This window comes from Megascapheus bottae, chromosome X, assembly GCF_031878675.1.
Source record: "Megascapheus bottae isolate mThoBot1 chromosome X, mThoBot2.hap1, whole genome shotgun sequence".
NCBI classification, from domain to species: domain Eukaryota; kingdom Metazoa; phylum Chordata; class Mammalia; order Rodentia; family Geomyidae; genus Megascapheus; species Megascapheus bottae.
The window spans coordinates 105,098,300-105,122,157 of NC_143547.1; the positions used below are offsets into that span (position 1 = coordinate 105,098,300).

The following is a 23,858-nucleotide window of genomic DNA, read 5'->3' on the forward strand; positions in this document are numbered from 1 at the left end:
ACTCTCTGTTTTACCAATCCTGGTCTTGAACTCAGGGCCTGAGCACTGTCCTTGGATTTTCTCAAGGTTAGAGCTCTACCACTTGAGCCACTGCACCACTTCCAGCTTTTTTCTATGTATGTGGTGCCGAGGAATCGAACCCAGGTCTTCATGCATGCTAGGCAAGCACTCTACCACCACGCCAAACTTGCCCATTCCCCCCCATAAGATTCTTATCTTCAATTAACCCCTCAAATACCAGTACTATGGGTCAAGTAGTAGAGTATAGCTTTGACCACAAAGAAGCTGAGCGACAGTACCCAGGCCTTGAGTTCAAGCCTCACAACTTACTCCCCACTTCCCCCCCAAAAAAGAAAAGAAGAACTAGATGAGGGAGGCCGATGAGACTTGGGGTTACTTCCACACCCACACCTCAATGTGAAAAATTTCACCTAAGACCAAGTATTCAGCAATAGAAGGGATGGTGGACACAAGACATGGCAAGGGCCACAGAGATCCCAGGAGCCAGTGTGACCCCAAGGTTGGTCGAGGCTTGACTTCCTTGCCAGAAAAGCTCTCTGAGCCATTCTCCAAGGGAAGGGAAGAGTGGGAGGGGAAGATCTAAGTCCTGGGCCCAATTAAGAGATCAGAAGGTGAAGGGTTTGGAGCTTTTAAGGTGAACAGGGCTAAGATGATCCTGCAGGCTGGTATAAAGCACTATGGCCCCCAGATGCTGTGCCAGCACTGGCGAGCACTGAATACCAGACGTCCACAGCCATGGCCCAGTGGTGGGGCCCTCAGAAGCTCACACATGGGGAGACACAAGACAGCAATGAAGATAGCACCCAGGCAAGCATCTTCACCTATACTAACATCAACTCCACCCGAGGTAAGCAAGTGCCATGGGGGCTACCTGTCCCCCTACTCCTGCCATGTGGGTCTCCTATCCACCCCACCCTCACTCAGAGCTTCAAAGACAAAAGGACAACTACGCTAGGAATATGCATTTGCAAATAGCACAGACTTCTGCCAAGCCTTTGAGAATCAGTGTCCCTGAAAGGGCACATAGACTCTTCCTTTGTGGTCTTTGGTTATCTGTGCTATGGGCAAGTTCTTGTGCCATGAAATTCTAGCACACCCATCTGGCCACTGATTCGATTGCTACCTGGGCAAGGACATGAGTCCGTCTTCACAACCTCTCAAGACACATGCACACTATAAGGGTGGCCTGGAGAAAAACTCTGCCTTGCCCCCCCCCAAGGAGGTGAAAAGCCAGAAACCGAGGGCACGCAACTTCCAGAACCTTAAATTTGGAAGATGCAGGTGCCACAGGCTCATACCTGTTATCCTAACTACTCAGGAGGCCAGGACCTGGAGGACTGAGTTTGGAAGCCACCCTGAGCAGAAAAGTTCATGAGACTCCATCTCCAACTTACCAACCCAAAGCTGGCTGGGACATCAACTGTGAGCAAGCAACTGGAAGGCCTCAAGTTCAAATGCCAATACTAGGGGAAACCACTGGAAGAGCCCATAGCAGTTAAGCAATAATCTAAGTGTGTGTGCAGAACATACAACTGTGGGCCCCCCACTTCTGGGAAGAGCTGGCTGGTCCCTAGGGCAGCCTTTCATTTTGAGTGGTTTAGAGAGAAAAGGCGAAGTCCAATAAAAGTTAAAATCTCATCAGGCCCGGGGCTCGGGAAATCACATCTGCAATCGTAGATACTCAACAAGCTGAGATCCAAGGATCACGTGTGAAGCCAGCTCAGGAAGGCAGATCTGAGAGATTATTTCCAATTAACAAACAAAAATCTGGAAGGGGAGGGGTGAGTCAAGTGATAGAGTGCTAGCCTTGGGCAAAAAGGCCAAACAAGAGTGCAAGGCTCTGAATTCAAAAAACAATCAAACCAGACTCATTAAGGAAGGCTAAGCTGTGCCTCTGAGGGTTGCCCAGGGGTAGAGCTCTGTCTGAGTGTATCCAAATGCCTGAAAATGCTATCTAAATGATGCTATGAACACATCTCCCCCATCTCTGGGTCGATGATATCCTGCTCCAGAGTGGCCAGGTTTTTGTGCCAGAGTTGCTGAGCAGCCAGCAGTTCCCCTTGAGATCTATTTGTGCCTCAGAATTTCCTGGATGGAGATGTATCAGTGCTCTCTCTGCCAGCCTCTGGCTTCAGTCAGACATGGCATCTGATTTCAAATGTCGGAAGCTTTGGTTTTCACACAACCTCAAGCCTATACCGAGCTAGAGCGAGGAGCCTGGAGCACCCAGGTCCTCATCACCCGGTGTCCTTGAGCCTTATTTAATTTATCATCTCTGCTTAATTCTTCCCTCCTGATTCTTGTGTGTGTGTGTGTGTGTGTGTGTGTGTGTGTGTGTGTGTGTGTGTGTGAGAGAGAGAGAGAGAGAGAGAGAGAGAGAGAGAGAGAGAGAGAGAGAGAGAGAGAGAGAGAGAGGGAGGGAGGGAGGGAGGGAGAGAGACAGTATGTGTGTGTGTCATAGGGCTTGAACTCAGCCTGGACACTGTCCCTGAGCTCTTCAGCTCAAGGCTACCACCCTACCCTTGAGCCAAGCCCCACTTCCCGTTTTCTAGAGGTCAACTGGAGATAAAAGTCTCAGGTCCTTTTGTGCTCAGGCTAGCTTTGAACCTTGATCCTCAGATCTCAGCCGCCTGAGTAGCTAGGATTACAGGCGTGAGCCACCGCACCAGTCTTCCCTCCTTATTCTTAAATCCTTTCTTTTCTGTATCTTCAGTATGTGACTGGAAAGAATATAACTTGTCTCATGCCTGTGATCCTACCTGCTCAGAAGGCTGAGATGTGAGGATGGTTAAAGCTAGCCCAAGCAGAACCGTCCATAAGATTCGTAGCTGCAATTAAAAGCAATGGAAATAGACCTGTGGCTCAAAGAAGTAGAGCACTAGTCTTAAGATAACCAGGCCATGGACAGTGCCCAGTCCATGAATGACAATAAAAGAGAGAGAAAGTAAGAGAAAGAAAGAAAGAAGGAAAGAAAGGAAGAATGAAGAAAGAAAAAGACAGGCAGACAGACAGATGGGAAAGAGAGAGAGAAAGAGGAGAAAGATGGAGAAAGAGGAAGGAAGGAAGGAAGGAAGGAAGGAAGGAAGGAAGGAAGGAAGGAAGGAAGAAGGAAGGAGAAGAAAGAGAGGGGAGGAGGGAAGAAGGAGAAGGAAGAGAGAGCTGGGCACAGTAGCTCATACCTGAAATCCTAGCTACTCAGGAGGCTTAGATCTGAGGATCAAGGTTCAAAGCCAGCCCGGGCGTTAAAGTTCAATGACACCCTTATCTCCAATAAACCACTAGAAAACTGGAATTGGTGCTGTGGCTCAAGGGGGTAGTGTGGTTAGCCTTGAGCTGAAGAGCTCAGGGACAACGCCCAGGCCCAGAGCTCAAGTCCCATGACCAACAAAAAAAAAGAAGAAGAAGAAAGGAAGGAAGGGAGAACAAGAAGAAAGAGGTTATGATAAGCAAGTAAAATATGCTGGGTTGGGATAGGTATGGGGAAGAGCAAATGGAAAGGTGAATAAGTATGAATATGGGCAAAGTGCTTTAACATATGGATGGATGGATGTAAGGGGGAGGTTGATAGGGCACATGGCATGCACATGTAGAAATGTCACAACAAACCTCTTCCCCTGTATAACTAATGTATGCTAATGACATCTGTTGAAAAATATGTCCATGATGCCATCATTACACCTACAATTGTCATATATCAAATATCCCATTTAATATTTTTTAGAAAAACTGTCATTTTTTTCAGTTGGCTTGAATCCAGGCTCATATAAGCCCAGTGTATTCAGATTTAGGGTTAGTCAAACCAACGCCTGTGCATGTTGAGTAAGCACACTCCCATTGAGCGACATTCCTAGCCTTCTCGCTGTAGCTTTTGATTTTCCTTGAGTTTGGAGGATTTCTTTCAATTTTTAAGCGAAAAATAATCATTTCCAAAAATTTTACTTGTGATTGTTTTCCTCTCTCCTCCTCCTCTTTCTTTTTTTTGCTTTCCTCTTCCTCTTCCTCCTCTTCCTCCTCCTCCTCCTTCATGTTTTGATAATGAAATAGTCCCAATACACTCTTGCTTTCAAACCTTTGTCCCCAGTTGACAGTGCTGTTGTGGAAAGCTTCTGGAATTCTAGGTAGCAGGAGCCTAAGTAGAGGAAGCATGGCTATGACCGTGAAGATTATACCAGGCCTCCTTTCTGTTGTCTTCTTCCCTCCCTGCAACTCTCCCTGTCCTCCCCATCTCTCACTCCCCCTCACCCTCAGTGCTGCATTTGCCAGTGCCATCACGTGCTGTCCAAGAGCATGCATGGTTCCAAGTGAGTTTGAACTGAATCTAAAGAAATCCTCCCTTAAAATATAAACCAGAGACTAACCAGAGACTTTTCCTCACTTCAGACAATGTGGCTTACCTTGCTTCTCTATGATCATTTACTTATTATTAGTTTTTTGGAATAGTAGCTATCTGCTAGTCTGACATCCAAGAGACAGGACCTTGTGGCACAGATAGCACAGAATGCTCCAAGCCTACAGGGAAGGTTTTCACTGGAGTTCAGCCTTGAGCGGAAGGCCATCTGCACTGACGGAGAGACCAGGCTGCTCACTGAAGCTGTAAAGAGGAAGGAGAGAGACGACCACGTCAATCCTGCACTGCACTGGGAAGAAAAGTATTTTTGCAAATGTTCGATGTGCCTACATGCAGAGCTGAGTCACATCTGACTCAAAGGTTAACACAGCAGAAGAGACAGAGCCAATACAGAGACAGAAATACTGTGCATTTTCGGAAGTGGTACTGTGGCTCAAAATTGAACAGCAGTACCCTTGAGCTGAAGAGTTCAGGGACAGTGCCCAGGCCCAGAGTTCAAGCCCCACAACTGACAAAGAAAGAAAGAAAGAAAGAAAGAAAGAAAGAAAGAAAGAAAGAAAGAAAGAAAGAAAGAAAGAAAGAGAAAGAAAGAAAGTCAGTTAGGGGGGTGGCCTTGAGCTGAAGAGCTCAGGGACAGTGCCTAGGCCCAGAGTTTGTCAAGCCCATAACAGACAAAAAAATAAATAGATAAAAATTAGGTGAAAAAAAGAAGAAAAGAAAAAGAAATACTAAGGATTTGATTCTCATTGCAGTCACCCACGGCCTGTCTATATGAAGGCCTAGTGAAGAGTCACAGTTTTCAGTGAAAGGAGCCTTCGGGTCTCTGAAAAGTAACCTAGGCAACTGTTCACACAATCCACATGGCAGAGCGATGGGGAAATGAAGAATGCACTGCCCAGCTGGGGACTCCCAAATTAGCTTCACTAAGAGCAAGCGAAGCTAGAGGGTGTAATCAGGTTTTTCTCTAGTAATATGGCCAGAATCAGACTGGTGTATGTGTGTCTTGGCAAGACGACTTTATTAGGAGGGTAAGTTCTGTGGTGTTGCTGAGTCTCAGTACCTACACATATTAAGCCATTGGACAGCCAAGGGCCACAGACTCATGCCTGTAATCCTACCTACTCAGGAAGCTGAGATGTGAGGATTGTAGTTCAAGGCCAGCCCCGGCAAGAAAGGTAGTAAGACTCTTATCTCCAGTTAACCACTAGACATCTGGAGGTGGAACTGTGACTTAACTGGTAGGGTGCAAGCCTGGAGCAAACAAAGGTAAGGGACAGCACCCAGGCCCTGAGTTCAATTCCCCAGTACTGCCACAATGTATATAATAAAATTAACCAAAATTTAACATTTATACATGTCCTTTCATCCTTATCGTATGGATAACAAGGTTGTATAAGCCCATGTATTTTGAGTCTCTTACAATAATACATTATAGAAAGATTATGCCAGTGGTTTGGTATGCATGCAGGTTAATTTGTTTTAGTTTTGATAAACAGGGATTGGTTTGGAAATTTCAATTTGATTTCAAAATTAGTTGTACATTTCAAAATTAAAACCTAGACCACAGGGTCAATTTGAAGACATCCAGCTTCCCTGTCCCAAACTGACACCCAGTTCTAGAACTTTTAGGAGGGAGATGCAGGCCCAGTACCTGCTCTGGTGACACTGCTACAGTGTCCTCCTTTCTCTCCACTTCTTTTTTGGCCCTAGCACTGTTCCACACTTGTCCTTGCCCCACTCAGTGGTGCTCCATAGATCGTCCAGAGAGAGAACCATGAAGCGCTCATGCTGGGCATTCCAGTGGCTTCTGTGCGGGATTTAACATAGTGACAAACAGTCCATGTGCAGAGCAAAGCAGAAGCGTTCTGGAGTCCATTGGTGCCAGGGGTGAAATTTACCCATCCTGAGCCAGGAGAAGCCCTGCTTTCTTGAAAACCTACTTCGGGCAGGCTTTTTGCAATACACCACAAAAGAATCCTGATAAGTAGGGGGTTTCTTTGCATGCTTTCCTAGGCTCTAGGAGGCCTTCTCATATGGAAGTAGATGCGAGAGCTTGCTGTAGCAAGTCTTCTGCCAAAAAATGTTGATGGCAGGCTTCTCTCCTTGCAACATAAAAAAGTAGAGAGCCTCTGGATTGTAATAAAGATAAGTTCCTTCTCCTTTTACTCGAAGTTTTCAAGAGATGCCATGATGAAAGTGTCACCTGAGTACTGTGAACAATACAAATGTCTTGTCTATAGTCGTGGAGATCAGAAATGTGTAATGAACCAACTTTAGGGTAGACTCCAAGATAACACTCGTTCCATGCGTCTCTTAGCTCAGCTAGTGCTAGCAATGTGTGGCCTTGTGTGGTTTGTAGAAGTGGATCTTCATGTGGTCCTGTGTATGTGTATTTGCATGTCCCTCTTACAGGTACAGGGGCCCTGCAGCTCCCGTGGGATCAGGGCAGTGTCACAGGTGTGTCATGCTGCTACCCAATTCCTATTTCTGTTCTATGCCTGTTGCCTCTAGGCCCCTTTGAAGGTCCGAATTACCACATTGCTCCCAGATGGGTGTACCACCTCACCAGCACGTGGATGATGTTTGTGGTCACTGCGTCTGTCTTCACTAATGGGCTGGTGCTGGTGGCCACGATAAGGTTTAAGAAGCTACGCCATCCTCTGAACTGGATCCTGGTGAACTTGGCAGTTGCTGATCTGGCAGAGACCATCATCGCCAGCACCATCAGTGTTGTGAACCAGTTCAACGGCTACTTCGTGCTGGGCCATCCTCTGTGCGTTGTGGAAGGCTACACTGTCTCCCTGTGTGGTAAGCTCTAGAACATGAGCCTGGCATGCATCAAAGCACCAGCCGTGGGGCAAACCTTGCGGTGCAGCTATGCTGGGCATGAGCGAGGCGCAAGGGAGACACTCACAGGAGAAGAGGGCTCGAGGCGATCACACGGAGGGGAGGATGCTGGATGCTTCCATCTGAACATCTGCTTTCCAACTTTGCTTGAGGCTAACACACCCCAACTCCCTACTCTCGAGACAGGCTCTGCCCAGATACTGTGGGACTCGTGGGGCTCCTGTGGAAAGAGCCAGATCTTGAGTCAGATCACTCTATGACAGGGAAAGGAAGGGATACGGGAACCCCAGGCAGAACTCCAACCCAAATCAAGGACACATGTACTTTAACCTATGATTGTCTGAGCTTTCTCTGGCGGAAGAACTCCCACGAGAGCTTTCAGGATATTACCAGTAGATCCCACATTCCTTTCTTCATACTCCATCACTCACACCTCTGGGGGGGTCACCAGTGAGTTAGCTCAACAAAAATGCGCCCCAGAAATCCCAATGTTGTAGGCTCTGTGCTAAGGCCCCACACCCACAGAATGACCACACAGCACCCAACCAGTGCTCTGAGGAAAGAAGCTTGGAAGGAGAGAGCACGAGCAGTTGGCAGTCTGGGGTGGGAACTCTGCTAAGCAGACAAGAGACAAGTCACACCAGTGGGCCTTCATTGCAATGCCACTGGCCTAGGAAAATACACAAGCAACAAAAGCTGCTCCTGCTCTTGCCTTGTGGCCATTCTCTCTTCCCTTTCCCTCACTCCTCAACCTAACTGCTTGTCACCGGGCACATGATGGCTTTGAGATAGTAGATGCTGGCTAGCATGCCAGCACTCTCCTAAAACTAGACAAGTGGAGGAATTGGGGAAAGTGAGGCACGTGTGTGCTTCCATGATCATGTGACCCTGCCCAAGAAGCACTCTGCATGTCTGTCCATGATTGCCTCTGCTCCTGCCAGGCTCTCCCACTCTCTTTTGCCTCTATTCAGTGTGTTCTTGGGTGGCATCGGTGCTAAGCAGCCAGCATGATTTTAGTGCAACAGATGCCCTTGGCATATTTGTAAATGCCTGAAATGAGAGCCATAGGATTACAAAGCAGCCAATTACATTGAAAATAGTTATCAAACTATATATATATATATATATATATATATATATATATATATATATATATATGGCTGGGAGTTTGGCCTAGTGGTTAAAGTGCTTCCCTAGCATGCACAAAGACCTGGGTTCGATTCCTTGGTTCTGCATACATAGAAAAAAGCTGGAAGTGATGCTGAGGCTCAAATGGTAGAGCTCTAGCCTTGAGAAAGTCCAAGGACAGTGTCAGACCCTGAGTTCAAGCCCCAGGACTGGGAAAAAAGTAATATATATTTATATATATAGACACACAAATTAGTAGTAGAGTCTTAGTACTAAAGAGCTGGGTGAGGTAGTTCGTGCCTGTAATCCCTGCTACTTAAAAAGTACAGATTGAGTTGTTCAAAGGTCAAGGTCACCCTATGTAAAACACAAGATCTCATCTCAATGAACGAGGCAGGCAAAGTGGTTCACACTGTAATCCTAGAAAGAGACATCATTATGGGAATTGTGCTCCTGGCTCAGCCCTGAGGAAAAGCATAAATAAGGCACTCTATGTCAAATAAGTAAAGCAAAAACTATTGTATAGCACCTGTCTAGCAAGTGTGAGGCCCTGCGTTCAAACCTGGTACCACCAAAAATGTGTTGATATTAAAAATATTTATTGAAATCACTGCTAACCCAGTTGCATACTAAAGTATTAAATAACATGATCTGACCTGACAACTACTGAAACTTCAGTGTAGTGATGAACATGTTTAATATTTTGTAACATCTGCCAGCTGTATGTAAACATCTGTTGCTTTTCTCTGGCTGACCAAGTCAGTGGTATTGCAAATACAAAGCCAAGTATCCCTTAGAGCTTAATGGACACATTCTGTTTCCCTGCTCTTGGCTGGGATAACAAAGCACGGTGCTCATGAATGTGAAAGGGCTAGCAGTCACGAACACAAGAAGCACAGTATTAATAGGGCCCTAGAGGTAGAGAAGCATGGGGCCGTTGGCTTACACAGCCCTTTCTTGCCTTCCTCTTTGGTGATGGAGTATGGAGACTCACGACAGTGCTCAATAGTTCCAAGTTCCCTTGAGTGAAAAAAGGAAGGGACAGCAACTAGGCCCAGAGTTCCAGAGTTGGCATGTGTGCACGCGCGCGCGCGCGCACACACACACACACACACACACACACACACACACACACACACAGAGCTGCCATTCACTCAGAAAAAAGATTTTGGAGAATCTAGTTTGGTAGCCAGGAGAGGAAAGGTGTTAATCTTGAAAGAGTGGTGACGAAGTTTCTCCTTTGCTTCAGCTTGACGCTGTCCTCTGTGTGCTTGGCCTTGTAGGAATCACAGGCCTCTGGTCCCTGGCCATCATTTCCTGGGAGAGGTGGCTGGTGGTCTGCAAGCCCTTTGGTAATGTGAAATTTGATGCCAAGCTAGCAACTGTGGGCATTGCCTTCTCCTGGATCTGGTCTGCTGTGTGGACAGCCCCTCCCATCTTTGGTTGGAGCAGGTAAGAGTGAAGGGTGGATCTTTTAGAACTAGGCATGAAGACTCAGACTTTTAAAACTTAGGGCAGCCAGGAGTGGTGGCTAACACCTGTAATCCTAGCTACTCAGAAGGCTGAGATCTGAGGATCAAGGTTTAAAGCCAGCTCCGGCACAAAAGGACCTGAGACTTTTATCTCCAATTAATCTCTAGAAAATGGGAAGTAGGGCATGGCTCAAGGGTAGGGCGGTAGCCTTGAGCTGAAGAGCTCAGGGACAGCACCCAGGCCCAGAGTGCAAGACCCATGACCCCTCCCCCTAAAAAAAATCTTGGGGCAAGCTATTTCCTGACTCTGGGACACTGAGGCCCCTTACATGAAGCAAAGACACAGAGGAGATTCTACCCAGACTCCTTGGAGTATATAATGTGTAGGTAAGCACATGAACTCATAGAAACAATGAAAACAAAGAGCACAGGCCATCCATCGAGGTATGAGTGACCTCTAGGCACTTTTGCATTACAAGGCTACTCACCAACTCTAGGCCAGGCCTTTTTCTCTCATACACTCGCTACCACCTTCAAACATTTATTGGGATGTAGACATACTTGGTCATGTAGCTTATACAAATTCTTTTGAAAAAGACCTATGTTTATGAATAAATGGCTCAGATGTTTGATTGAGAGGGGTGGGACCTAGACAATACACCTTTCTGTGACAGTCTTGAAAATAAGTTCCTAGGATGTTTAGATAGAAAACATTTATTTTTCAGTTCTGGGCTTGAACTCAAAGCCTGGGCACTGTCCCTGAGCCTTTCTGTGCTCAAAACTAACACTCTACCACTTGAGCCACAGCACCACATCCAGTTACTGAGTAGTTGGTGATAAGACTGTCATGGGGACTTTTCTGCCTGGGCCAGCTTCGAACCATGATTCTCTGATCTTGGCCTCCTGAGTAGCTACTATTACAGGTGTGAGTGACCAGTGCCTGTAAGACAAAACATTCTTTCTGTGAGGACTTTCCATGATTCTGGGAAACAAGGACATTGTGAAACTTTGTTTTCATCTCCTACCCTCATGAGCCCTCAGGCCCCACGACAGCTTCCAGTAATTGAACATAGTCAAGTGCTAGACCTGATGCATGTTGATCGGGTTATTTAATTTAATGCTCACAGCTCCTCAGTGTTCAAATGGAATGTTGGAGTGTCACGTAGGGAAAGATGCTAACTCTAAAGGAATTTGGCAAGGCAGAGCTGACTTCTGCAGAAGGCTGCACCATCAGCCCAGAAGCTGGCAAGCAAGCACACAGAGCAAGCAGGCTGCTCCTTTTTTAGCCCTACGCAAGCAGGTCCTGCCTGTCTCTTCACATTGGCTGAGCTCAAGTTCACAATCTGAGAAAGGATGTGGTTTAATTAATAGGATGTAACTAAAATTCAAAGCGCTTGTAACAGGATGTCTTCATTGAGGTACTCAGGATAAGGCTGTATGTAACTAAAATAAAATTAACATCTGGGCACCAGTACCTGTAATCCTAGCTACTTAGGAGGCTGAGATCTGAGAATGATGCTTTGAAACCAGCCTGGGCCAAAAAGTCCCTGTGAGACTTTTATCTCCAATAAGCTACTCAAAAAAGTCAGAAGTGGGCCGGGAGTGTGGCCTAGTGGTAGGAGTTGCTTGCCTAGCATGCACAAAGACCTGGGTTTGATTCCTCGGTACCACATACATAGAAAAAAAATCCCGGAGTGGTGTTGTGGCTCAAGTGGTAGAGTTCTGAACTTGAGGAATCCAAAGGACAGTGCTCAGACTCTGAGTTCAAGAAAGAAACAAATCCTTGAGTTTAAATCTCAGTATAAACAACAAATAATTTCTTTTTTTACAGTCCTGGGGCTTGTGCTCAGGGTCTGAGCACTGTCCTTGGACTTTCTCAAGGTAAGAGCTCAACCACTTGAGCCACAGAACCACTTCTGGCTTTTTTCTATGTATGTGGTACTGAGGAATCGAACCCCGGTCTTCATGCATGCTAGGCAAGCACTCTACCAGTAGGCCACGCTCCCAGCCCCAATGATTTTTTAAAAAAAAGACAACAACTGTGACTTGAATGAGAGGCATGCCACAGCTCTTCTCCCAGGTACTGGCCTTATGGCCTGAAGACATCGTGTGGCCCAGATGTGTTCAGCGGCACCTCCTATCCTGGTGTGCAGTCGTATATGATGGTTCTCATGGTGACATGCTGCATCATCCCGCTCAGCATCATCATGCTCTGCTACCTCCAAGTGTGGCTGGCCATCCGAGCAGTAAGCCCCACCCTCCTGGACTCACTCTGGGTTCACAGGCTGTCCAGGCAGTGACAGAGGACCACCCGTGTAACACTCTCCAGACTCCAAGCTGCTCTGCTCCCGCATCAGCCTTGCTGAGCCTCTTAAACAGATAAGAGAATTCCATCCTAGCTACTCAGGAGGCTGAGATCTGAGGATCATGGTTCAAAGCCAGCCTGGTCAGGAATATCCATGAGAGTCATATTCCAACAAACTCCTTCGAAAAAGCTGGAAGTGGTGCTGTGGCTCAAGTGGTAGAGTGCTAGTCTAGAGCAAAATTGGAGCCCAGGCCCTGAGTTCAAGCCATAGGACCAACAGAAAGAGAGACAGAAACAGAAAGAGAATTTCATCCCATAAGAAATTGTTATTAAGAGACAGTGATGGGAATCAAGCTACTTCCTTTGGATGTGCACTCTGGGGTTTGCAGTTTATGCCCTGGCCCCTTATCCTTACCCCTGCAAGATGAGACCAGACCACTTAGACCTTCCTGGAGATACCCAAGGAGGGAGCAGAGCTGTGCCTTTCCTCTGACCCACACCCCTTCACCCTCGGAGTGGACCACCCGGAGCACCCTCCACCTTTTCACAGGCCATTTCCCCCTGTGCCTGCTCTCCACTCTCTGGTGCTTGCTGTTCTATCCCAGTGTTCTGACCACTGCCACCACCCTACCTTAACCAAAGGGAGGTTCAGGTTCGCTGGGGAGCCTCTGCAGGAGAACAGAGCAGAGAGGAAACGGAGGCTGGGCCCTGGGGTGATGGGAGTTATCCCTTTCTCAGTCAATTTCCCTACCACTGGCTCCTTGTCTTTGTGCCTTATATGAACTATGCTTTCATTGTCATGTTCAGTGACCTGTCTGAGGGCTCCCTGAACACTGCAGAAGCCGATCTAGTAATCATGGAGATGAGCCACAGAAAATACACCTCAGTCCCACTTCCCAAGGTTGTGTCAGGCTTCAGAGGCTTCTCAGGCCTGGCCCGAAGGGTCATCCTTGACCAGGGCAGCTGCAAGAACTCCCTCAACAGCACGCTTCCTTCCTGCCACATTTCTACAAAGGATAGGACATGCTGTGACTGAGAGGTGAAATCTGGCCGCCATGCAACAGGAGTAGGGGTCACAAATAGACCCTCTTATCCCAACTCTCTAGCACCAGGTCAACCTCCTGGCTGTCTTCCTGACTTCTGTGCCAAAGCAGTATCAACAGACCTGCTGGATGCCAGTGGCTCACACCTTAATCCTGCCTACGCAGGAAGCTGAGATCTGAAAATCACAGTTCAAAACCAACCCAGGCACAAAAGTCTGTGAGATTCTCATTTCTAATTAACCACCAAAAAGAAAGAAGTTGAGCTGTGGCTCAAATGATAGACTGCTGGACTTCAGCAAAAAATGCTTAGGGACAGGGCATAGGTCCTAAGCTCACATCCTAGGACTAGCACGCGTGCCTGTGCGCACACACACACACACACACACACACACACACACACACAGTTCCTGCAGATATTAGTCCTGGGTAATTTCCCCACTCATTGTCACTACCCCCTCCCACCAGGTGGCAAAGCTGCAGAAAGGATCTGAGTCTACTCAGAAGGCTGAAAAGGAGGTGACACGCATGGTGGTGGTGATGGTTCTTGCATTCTGCATCTGCTGGGGCCCCTATGCCTTCTTTGCATGCTTTGCTACTGCAAACCCTGGCTATTCCTTCCACCCTCTGGTGGCCTCCCTACCATCTTACTTCGCCAAGAGTGCCACGATCTACAATCCCATTATCTATGTCTTCATGAACCGGCAGGTAAGCAACACCATGGATAGATCAAACTCAAAGCATACCCGGAAAGCCGGAAACAGTGGCTCAAGCCTATAATCCTACCTACTCTGTAGGCTGAGATCTGAGGATCACAGTTCAAAGCCAACACTACAAAGCCATGAGACTCATTTCCAATTAATCACTAAAAAACAGGAAGTGGAGGGCTGGGAGTTTGGCCTAGTGGTAGAGTGCTTCCCTAGCATGCACGAAGGACCGGGTTCCATTCCCCGTACCACATACATAGAAAAAAGCTGGAAGTGGTGCTGTGGTTCAAGTTGTAGAGCTCTAGCTCCTCGAGAAAAAAGTCCAAGGGCAATGCTCAGGTACTGAGTTCAAGACCCACGACTGCCAAAAAAAAAAAACAGGAAGTGGGGCTATTGCTCAGGGGGTTGAGCTAAAGAGCTTAGGGACAGCACCCAGGCCGAGAGTTCAAGCCCCATGATTATATATATGTATCTGGGAATGGGCGAGGGGTTTGGCGTAGTGGTAGACTGCTTGTCTAGCATACATGGAGACCCTGGTTTGATTCCTCGGTACCACATACATAGAAAAGCTGGAAGTGGTGCTGAGGCTCAAGTGGTAGAGCTCTAGCCTTGAGAACGTCCAAGGACAGTGCTCAGGCCCTGAGTTCAATCCCCAGGACTGGCAAACACACACACACACACACACACACACACACACACACACACACACACGACCCGGGAAGCGCTCGGTGATGGCTCCATCCTGGAATTGCCATCAAAGAGGAGCCCATCTGACATCTGAGGAGCAGGAAAAGGCTCAGTGTGCTTCTCAGCCCCAGCCACACGTTCGCCTGGCCATTAGCAGAAAGCTATTTATCCCCTCTGGAATCCTTTCAGCCCCTCAGCCCGAGGGAGGTCCTGCACAAAGCAGTGTGTGCTGCAAGCTCTTTCCTTCCGTAGCCCTGCCATTGTGGTCACCAGAAACTTGGTGGCAGCCAGGTGCTGATGGTCACACCTGTAATCCTAGCTAGTCAGGAGGCTGAAATCTGAGGACAAAAGTCTGAAACCAGCCCAGGCAGGAAAATCTGTCTGTAATACTCTTATCTCCAAAAAGCTGGAAGTGGAGTTGTGACTCAAATGGTATAGTGCTAGTCTTGGGTAAAAATACCTTAGGACACTGAGCAGGGTTACTCATGCCTGTAGTCCTAGCTTCTCAGGAGGCTGAGATCTTAGGATCACGGTTCAAAGCCAGCCTGGGCATGAAAGTCCATCAGTGTTTTTTCTGTAGTTAATCACCAGAAACCAGAAGTGGGGCTGTGGCTCCAGGGTAGAGTGGTAGCCTTGAACTGAAGAGCTCAGGGACAACAACCAGGCTCAGAGTTCAAGCACCATGACCACAAAAAACACAACAACAACAAGCCATCTTTGGACTACAATTCACATTGATCTAGCATGACTTCACCTTAATGACCAGCTTAATCACATGTAAAATGACCCTATTTTCAAGTAAGGATATATCATAGGTTGCAGGAGTTGGGACTTTCGGGGAGGCACAATTCAAACCACAGCAGCCACCACCAGCTGCTAGACAAGGAGATCCAGATGACCATCTCCATGTCCCACTGGTGGTATCCCAAATGACAAGGGGATGTATAATGAATGTCCCAAGCCTTCCTGCCTCGCTGAACAATGCTTTCTATGCCTCCAGTTTCGAAACTGCATCTTGCAGCTTTTTGGGAAGAAAATTGATGACGGCTCCGAACTCTCCAGCACCTCTAAAACAGAAGCCTCATCTATCTCTTCAGTGTCACCTGCATGAGATCTGCCTACTGAGGTTCTGACTACCTGCCCCCTTGTGGGGAATACAAAGTCCCAGTGAGTGCTGTGCTAGTTTGGGGCCACTGGAGCCACTGCGTGTATAAGGCAACAGGCCTTAGAGACAGCAAAGGAAATAAAGAGAACAGCAAGCACATTGTGGATTTTCATCTTTTTCAGATTTCATGTGTACAGACAGCATGGAAGAAGCATGGCAAAATGCAAGTGGGAGGTGGGGGGTACGTGCATGTGTCTCACTGGGCTGGTAGTTGCAGAACTGGAAAGGCAGAACTGTGAAGTGACCCTCTACACAAGGGCTGGCTGGGTAACCTTGACTCCCAGGAGGGAGGGAACTGGCACACTCAGCAGTAGCCCTCCTGGCCCCTTTATGGTCCATTTTCTGAAGTCTTAGAGTCCTTGGAATCCAGTCTCCCCCTAAAGAGGCTCCAAGCGTGCCAGTTGATAGTATGCCACTTGTGCCAGACCAGTGCCCCAAGGCCAAGCAGGATGAGTGTGGTGCATGTACGCAGGCGCGAGTTGAGCAAGGTGAAGGGGCAGGAGCACACCATGGAGACAATGACTAAGAGAACGGTGGCCAAGGTGAGGAGCAGGCTTACAAGTCTGAGCAAAAACTTCAGGGGACAACTTCGGAGCTTTGCTGTTATTCCCACTTCAGTGACTTCCTGTAGACTTTCTAGCTTGGCTATTCGGCCCTTGAAAGACTCCATGACCTCCTGTAAGTGACAAACACAAAAGCTCACCAGAAATTGGAACAAAATGGTGGTTACTTCACTGAATTGCTTAGAGGGTCTACACTAAGTAAGTGAGCTGCATCTTTTCGGAGGGATATAGAGAATTTCCAAGATCTGCACAGCAGAAACACAGCTGCTATGGAAGGCCATGCTGATTCAGCCATGCTTCCCCATTACTACCTGGTGAGACTAAGGATTTACTTAGGACAGGATTATGCAAGGACAGGGGTAGGGAAGAGAATGAAGGAGTACGAAGCTAGGTCCACAGGATGGGTCAGAAGCTTTCTCTGTTCCAGCAACTCAAGTATTCCCAGCAATCCCCCCTCTCCCCGCCACCAGGGCTCATCATACCCTACTCCATATCTGTGGTCTAAGACTCTGGGATGGGGCTCAAGGGCGAAAACCACAACACTAACTTTCCCAAAGCAACTAAGCTAGACAATGGAAAGAGGAGCTGGCATGGATATAACGACTGGACCTGCTCATTTGGGGGCATGCAAACAGATTGGTCATTTCTACGTTTTTCTTCTTGACCCTTTCTCAAAGAGCTTCCCCCGGGATGTTCTCACCCACATTTCCTTGTCTCTCTCATAGGACAGGTAGGCCATTTTCTCTTCGGTGCAGGCAAGATTCTGTTTGAGGTGGTAAATCTCATCCAAGTGCACCTGCAAGTGGTCATTCACCTGTTCTTCCATCAATTTTTGTCTTGGGAGCAAGAATAAAAATCATTGTCTCTCAGTAGGTCACTCAGAGACCAGGCTGGCAGTGAGTCCACTGTGTCTAGATTTTACTTGGATTCCCTTGCCTCCCTCTATTTGTGTGTCCTTGAACTAGGGTCTTATGTGCTCACTCAGCTTTGTTACTCATGGCTGGCTCTACCACACGAGCCACAGCTCTATTGCTGCCTTTTCTGGTGGTTAATTAGAGATAAGGGGCTCATGGACTTTTCTGCCCAGGCTGATTTTCAACTACGATCCTCAGATCTCAGTCTCCTGAGTAGTTAGGATTATAATTATGAGCTCCTGGCACCTAGCTTGTCTCCCTCTTTTTTTTTTATTTTGGACTCCAGTCAAAGCCTGGACATACCCTAAACAAATTTCAGTCACATACATGAAACCCAGATTTACATTAGATATAGTTCTTCTCTAGTAACAGCTTTCCAAGTATTTGTATATATCAGAAGTTGTAGAAATGAAAATCTAACCCAGTCGCTGGTGTTTCACACCTGTAATCCTTGATATTCAGGAGGATCAGATCTGAGTATTGATGTTCAAAGCCAGGCTAGGCAGAAAAGTCAGTGAGATTCTTATCTCTAATTAACCAGCAAAATTCCAGAAGCACATGTGTGTGGTTCAAGTGGTAGAATACCAGTCTTAAATGGAAAAGCCAAGTGAGAACTTGAGGCACTGGTTTCAGGGGAAGAAGGGAGGAAGAGAGAGATGAGAGAAAGGGACAGAAGAAGACAGAGAGACAAAGAGACAGAGACGATCAAAACTGTATGCTAACCAAGTCCATGAATATCCCTGGGCCAGTGTTTAGCATGCAGTAGTTGCTGCATAAATATAGGGAATAGGAGTCACAAAATAGTATATAATTGTACTTATATGCAATGTCCATAGAGACAAGAGACAGTTGAGATGTTAGGGGTTGGGAGTAGGGAACCACGAGGTTTCTTTTGGATGATAAAAATGTCAAGCAATTAGATTGTGTTGACTGCTGGACAAGTTTGGAATATATTAGAAATCACTGAATGGTATACTTTAAATGGGTGAATTTTATGGAACATGAATTTTATTTCAATGAAGCTGCTATTTAAGTGAAACCAAAAAATTTAGACTGTCATAATGGTTTCACAGCTCAGTAAATTTAATGAAAAGTATTGAAATGTACTTAAAATGGCACATTTTAGGACATGCAAATTATATCAAAAAAGGGATATTTTAAGGACACATTAGCTGTTGTAAATATAAACATGTAACTAGTAAAAGTACTCATGGGTTTAAAATGGATCATAACTCAAAATCTTTTTTTGACATTCCTTATTTGGGTACTATGATGGACAGGCCGAAGGACAGATGCAAGCCTGCTAGAGAGGTGGTTTGGGATTTGTCATTCCTGACAGAGTAGAGGAAGATCTAACCTTCAGAGCATTGTGGAGCCCATAGAAAGGTGGGGCTGCCATGCTGTAAGGTCCAAAAAGGACATAACAGTGGTGTGCATGCACAGGCTGGAAGACAAATGAGGACCTCCACTTGGTTGTATTCCAAAGACTTGAGTAGCATTCACCTCATGAAATCTTCAAGGCCGCTATTAAACTGTCTGCTCATGAGAATATCAATTCATCCAAAACCAGCTCCTAAAAGGACCATTCCATTTGCCTCAATCCTATATACTTATGAAAATTCAGCTGACAGGATGGCCAAGACAGTCAGGCACTGGTGGCTCATGCTTGTCATTCTAGCTACTCGGGGAGGCTGAGATCTGAGGATCCCAGTTTGATGTCAGCCCAGGCAGAAAATTCCCCAGGAGACTCTTACCTCCTGTTGGCTCAAGCGGTAGAGTGCAAGTCTTGAGCATAAAGAAGTTTGGAGACAACGTCTAAGCCCTGGGTTGAAGCAACACAACCGACAGAGAAAAAAAAAAAAAGAGGACCAAAACTACCATTCACAAAGAGGGAAGTCGACAGGATTTCTACCCTCCAAACGAGTTCCAGTTACAAAAAAGAACGGGGCCTGGTGTGGTGGAGCATTCTGGTTTTCCCAGCACTCGGGAGAAACTGTAAGGTCCTGTCTTAAAAAAGAAGAAAGGAAAACAGAGAAAAAGAAAAGAAAAAGGAAGATCTGGTTATAAGAACATTTAAGATATTAACTATACACCAGTATAGATGTGTCCTTCATGAAGATGAACAGATTTGATCTTGGTATTTTTATAAGCATATATGAACAGATTCTTGAATAAGATGTTAATAAATAATATTCTAATAAACCTATTCTTTCCATCTCCCCTCTCCCCGCCCTTCCCCTAAGTTCCTTCCCTTCCAGCAGCAGTATCCTAGCCATGATACTTCACTCCACTCTCTGCTCATTTCCTACTGTCAAAAAGGCAAATAGACCAAGCTGGAAAATGCCCATATGGAGATAAAATGATGATCATTCAATGAAAGCATCCCAAAATATTACAAAATTCCCTTCAAGAGTACACAATTGCTGGAAGTATCACAGTATCAGCCTTCAAATTCTACTACCAAGCCATACTAATAAAAGCAGCATGGTACTGGCAAAAAAAAAAACCAGACCCGAAGGCCAATGAAACAAACTAGAAAACTCAGGGATAAAACCATATAGTTACAGCAAACTTATTTTTTCTTATAAAGGAGCCAAATGCATACAATTGAGGAAAGACAGCCTCTTCATCAAATAGTGCTGGGGAAACTGAGACTGCATGAGACTGCAACTAAACCAGTGTGTCGCTCTATACAAAAATCAACTACAAGTAGATCTTTCTATTCCAAGTAGATCAAAGAGCTCAATCTTAAGACCTGAAAATGTATTAACCTGTCAAGCTTAGCTGTTAAATTCTGATTTTATTTTTGTAAAAATTCTTAAACTGAAAAAAAACTTCTTAACCTGCTCAACTGCCTGCGTGTGGTTTCGTCCTTGTGGTTATTGGCTGTGGGCGCCCTAAGGTGACGTCACGTGGTGACCCCAGCTGCGTGTAGTGATGATCACCTGTGCGTGGTGTTCACCTTTCCAAGCTCAGCCCCACTGAAGCTCAGGGCTGCTCTCTATCAGCCCGAAGGTGGAGAGCGGTCTCTATGCGGCTATTAAAATGACTCCTAGCTCGGTTCTCTGAGTGCTGATGACTCTATTGCTGGGGGTTCAGCCCCCCCACCTCACGATGGCTGGGATATGACAAAAACTTTAAATCTACTACAGGAAAACAGAGGAAAAACCGTGGAGGTCATAGGCTCAGGTAAATATTTTCTGCAAAGGAATCCAGTTGCCCAGAGGATAAAAGCAAGAACTGACAAGTGAGAGAATATCAAATTAAAAGGTTTCTGCACAACAAAAGAAACAATAGCCGGAACCAAGACACAACCTACAGAATGGGGAGGATAAAGTATTCATCTAGAGAGAGTATACAGAGAACTCAAAAGTAAACAGCAAAAGAATAACCAATTAGTTCTCAATGAAATACAAATGACTAATAGATACCTGAAAAAGTTTTCAACATCCTTAGCCATGAAGAAAATTCCAATCAAAATGTCACTAAGATTCTCACGTCAGTCAGATGGCACTCATCAAGAACACAAACATGCAGATGCCAATGGCTCTCACCTGGAATCATAGCTACTCAAAAGACTGAGATCTGAAGATTCTGGTTCAAAGCCAGGAAAGTCTGAGACTCTTATTATCCAATTAACCATCAAACAGCTGAAAGTAGAGGTATGGCTCAAGTGGTAGAATGCCTAGCCTTGAGAAAAAGGTAAGGGACAGATCCAGGGCCCTAAGTTCAAGCTCCAGACCCAGCACAAAACAAAAAGAAAAATGAGTGGATTAGATTTGCACCAGTCCTGGTCTTGAACTATTCAAGGATGCCATCCCTGAGCTTTTTAGTTGTTGCTCAAGGGTAGCACTTTACTACTTGAAGCAGAGCTCCATTTCTAGTTCTTTGGTGATTAAGTGGAGGTATGGTATGAGTCTCATGGACATCCTGCTCCAGCTGGCTCCAAACCAGTTTTTCAGATGTCAGCCTCCTGAGTAGCAAGGATTACAGGTGCGAGCTACCAGTACCCACCAGATTTGCCTTTTTATTATGGGGTTCCAGTCTTGTCTTAGAGAGAAATACCAATTCATGGCATGGTGGAGAAAAAGCATCTACCAAAGGCAGTCGTTTTTTGGACCTGTATCAGTTACCATAGGGTGGAAGTGTAACTTCTGTCCTGACAAACTTTCCCAGCATGTGGGGATTAGGGGGCACTACCTGCCTAATGTCAGCTGTTTGCCAGGCTCCCACTGCCACCTGGCTATCTCCATGCTTCACTGCAGTGCTGAGACTGCTTGGCAGGGACCCCATTTGGAACTCCTGAGTTTCTAAGCCTGGGTCAGGTGTTGGCCCTCAACTACTTCCAGTCCTCAGAGCCAAGGCTGGAGAAGAGACTTGCCTCACCTGAACTTCTCCTCCTGAAGGATTTCCAGTGATTCCTGCAAATCTCTCAGATACCTCTCCTTGAGGCTCTGGTAGGATACCTGAAGGCCAATGTGGAATTTGCTGACCTCTTTTAGATTTTCCTTCACCTTCTCCAACAGCAGTTTTTGATGCCTGGCAACAAACTTAGCATCTGAGATTTTCCCCTGCTGCAAATCTAAGAAGTGGTTCTTCAGAGAGAAGGCCTTGGGTAGGTCAGCCAGACTGGGGCGCATGCCATCTTCCCCACGTAGCTTGGATGTCTCAGAAGCTAAGGACTTCCCCCTGGGCCGTTCACAGCTGTCCACTTTCAGCACTGAACCCTTGGACCTGCAGCCCTCCAGTTCTTGTAGTTGCTGGTGGCACTGGCGGAGCCTTCGCTCAATCTGGGCAATGGTGGCAGAAGCACGCTGGTTCACTTTCTCAAAGGCCTGCCGGATATACGGGGCCTGGTGTCGGTCAGCTTTGGACACCAACTTGAGGTAACTCATAGTGTTCACATCCCGACTGACTGTCTCCACTTTCAGCTGCTCGGAAAGATAGAAGATGCGGTGCTTGACACTGTCCTGTAAGTTGTGAGAAAGTTCCCCATCTGAGATGCTGGAATGGCCACTGGGGCATTCTTCCCTGGATGCCAAGGACTGGGAGGAAGGTACGTTGGATGGAAGGGTTGACCTCCGGCTCTTGTGTTCTGCCTGCATTAGCCAACAAAACACATAAGGGTCGTGGTTTGTAAACCGTAAATAATAGGAAATTTGGACATTTAGGTTTCATTTCATAAGAATCCTTACCTTTGTGAGTAGATTTGTGTGTGAGATTTGTTCATTCAACATGGGCCCAAGACAAACTGAAGAGGTCAAGTTCATCTTCTGATCACCCCACTCCTTTCCAGTACCCAAAACTCCTTATTTCCTAGGTGAATCTTTACTCTGACCTTAAGATGACTGGAATCTTACATCTTCATTCTTATACCTCTCTTCTTGTTTTCCCTTCCTAGAAAGTACCAACTATAGGTCTTATTTAGAAAGAACTAGTCTTGTAAAGGATGAATAACATCATTCCCATTAGCCCATATGGCTTCTATATCACTACTTTAGGGGAATAAGAGAGGTACGCAGACATTGGCATGCATTTTTTGCAATCATCCATCCCACACATTATTTCCTGAGCCCCTGTGATGTGCTACATACGCCAACCACAGTCCTTGCTGTAACAGTGGGCACAGTAGGGGTGGAATTGTTTTTTTTAACTATTCATCATTTTTATGCAGTCTGTACTTATACAGTTAAAACATATTGCTCAGGATTGAGGACATTAGCTCAATGATAAAGTGCTTGACAAGTAGACATGAGGCTCTTAATCCTCAAATACCATAAATGTGTGTATATGTGTGCATGTGTGTATATATACACATATACACATGCATACATGGATATATTTGCACATGTAAATGTATATATTGTCATTGGCACATGTGCCTATATTGTTTTTCATTTTTATCATGTGAACCTCTTTAAAGTAGGCAAAGAAGACAAAATGAATTAGGGGTAGAAAATTCTATTATAACTTAAGAGTTTCTTACATGTTAAAGACTAATACCGCCTTGAGTCCCATTCACATCTTGCCTCTACCACACTGAGATCTTGAGCAAGTTAACAAATCATTCTAGGACATGATTTTCTCACTTGTGAACTCAAGATGTTATAAACAGCAGCATATGTGGAACCCAAGGTAGAAGGTGGGGAGCTACTCAGAAACTATACAAACCTTCACCACAGTTCACCATCTGAAAGTGCTCTCCCAGTGGCAAGTCCAGAAATTATTATACTGTAGCAGAGAGCTTTGTTCTGTGTATATTATTATCTGTAAATTATACATTAATTTAGAAAGCACAGTGTGATGCCACTAGCAGAACCAGAAGATAGGCAGAACTCAGACTAAACGTTAGTAATGACAGAAATGCTCAATCACTAGTGCTGGAAGAGGAAACTGGTATATCCCTTATGGGAAAAAAGCACTGGGTAGTAGCATGGAGCTATGTCTCAATTGGGGAGTACTAGCATTGAGAGGGAAAAAAAAAAACCACAGGTCCAGCGTGAGTGTGCACGCACAATGTGTTGTTCTACCATTTTCTTTCTCTTATTTGGCTGGTAATGGGGCTTGAAGTCAGAGCATCAAACTCTCACTTGGCCTTTTCTCTAAAAGATGACATTTTTGTGGTTAACTAGAGATGAAAGTCTCATGGACTTTCCTACCT

The 23,858-nt window shown here is 46.0% G+C and overlaps 2 protein-coding genes across 2 annotated transcripts in view; one reads left to right on the top strand and one right to left on the bottom strand.

Annotated features, from left to right (window-relative positions):
- Positions 1–756: 756 nt before the first annotated feature.
- Positions 757–15,666, top strand: LOC150041741 (medium-wave-sensitive opsin 1). Its single transcript, XM_090325790.1, has 6 exons — positions 757–868; positions 6,881–7,177; positions 9,628–9,796; positions 11,897–12,062; positions 13,630–13,869; positions 15,556–15,666. The coding sequence occupies exons 1-6, from the start codon at positions 757–759 to the stop codon at positions 15,664–15,666; spliced, it is 1,095 nt and encodes a 364-aa protein (XP_090181916.1).
- A 234-nt stretch (positions 15,667–15,900) lies between these two features.
- Tex28 (testis expressed 28) overlaps positions 15,901–23,858 on the bottom strand; it is a 42,814-nt gene continuing 34,856 nt past the window's right edge. Inside the window, exons 3-5 of the mRNA XM_090325836.1 lie at positions 21,584–22,306; positions 16,984–17,119; positions 15,901–16,396 (exon numbers count right to left, since the gene is read on the bottom strand). Coding sequence (XP_090181962.1) covers positions 16,049–16,396; positions 16,984–17,119; positions 21,584–22,306 — 1,207 coding nt within the window. The 3' untranslated portion in view covers positions 15,901–16,048. The remainder of the gene's footprint in view (positions 16,397–16,983; positions 17,120–21,583; positions 22,307–23,858) is intronic.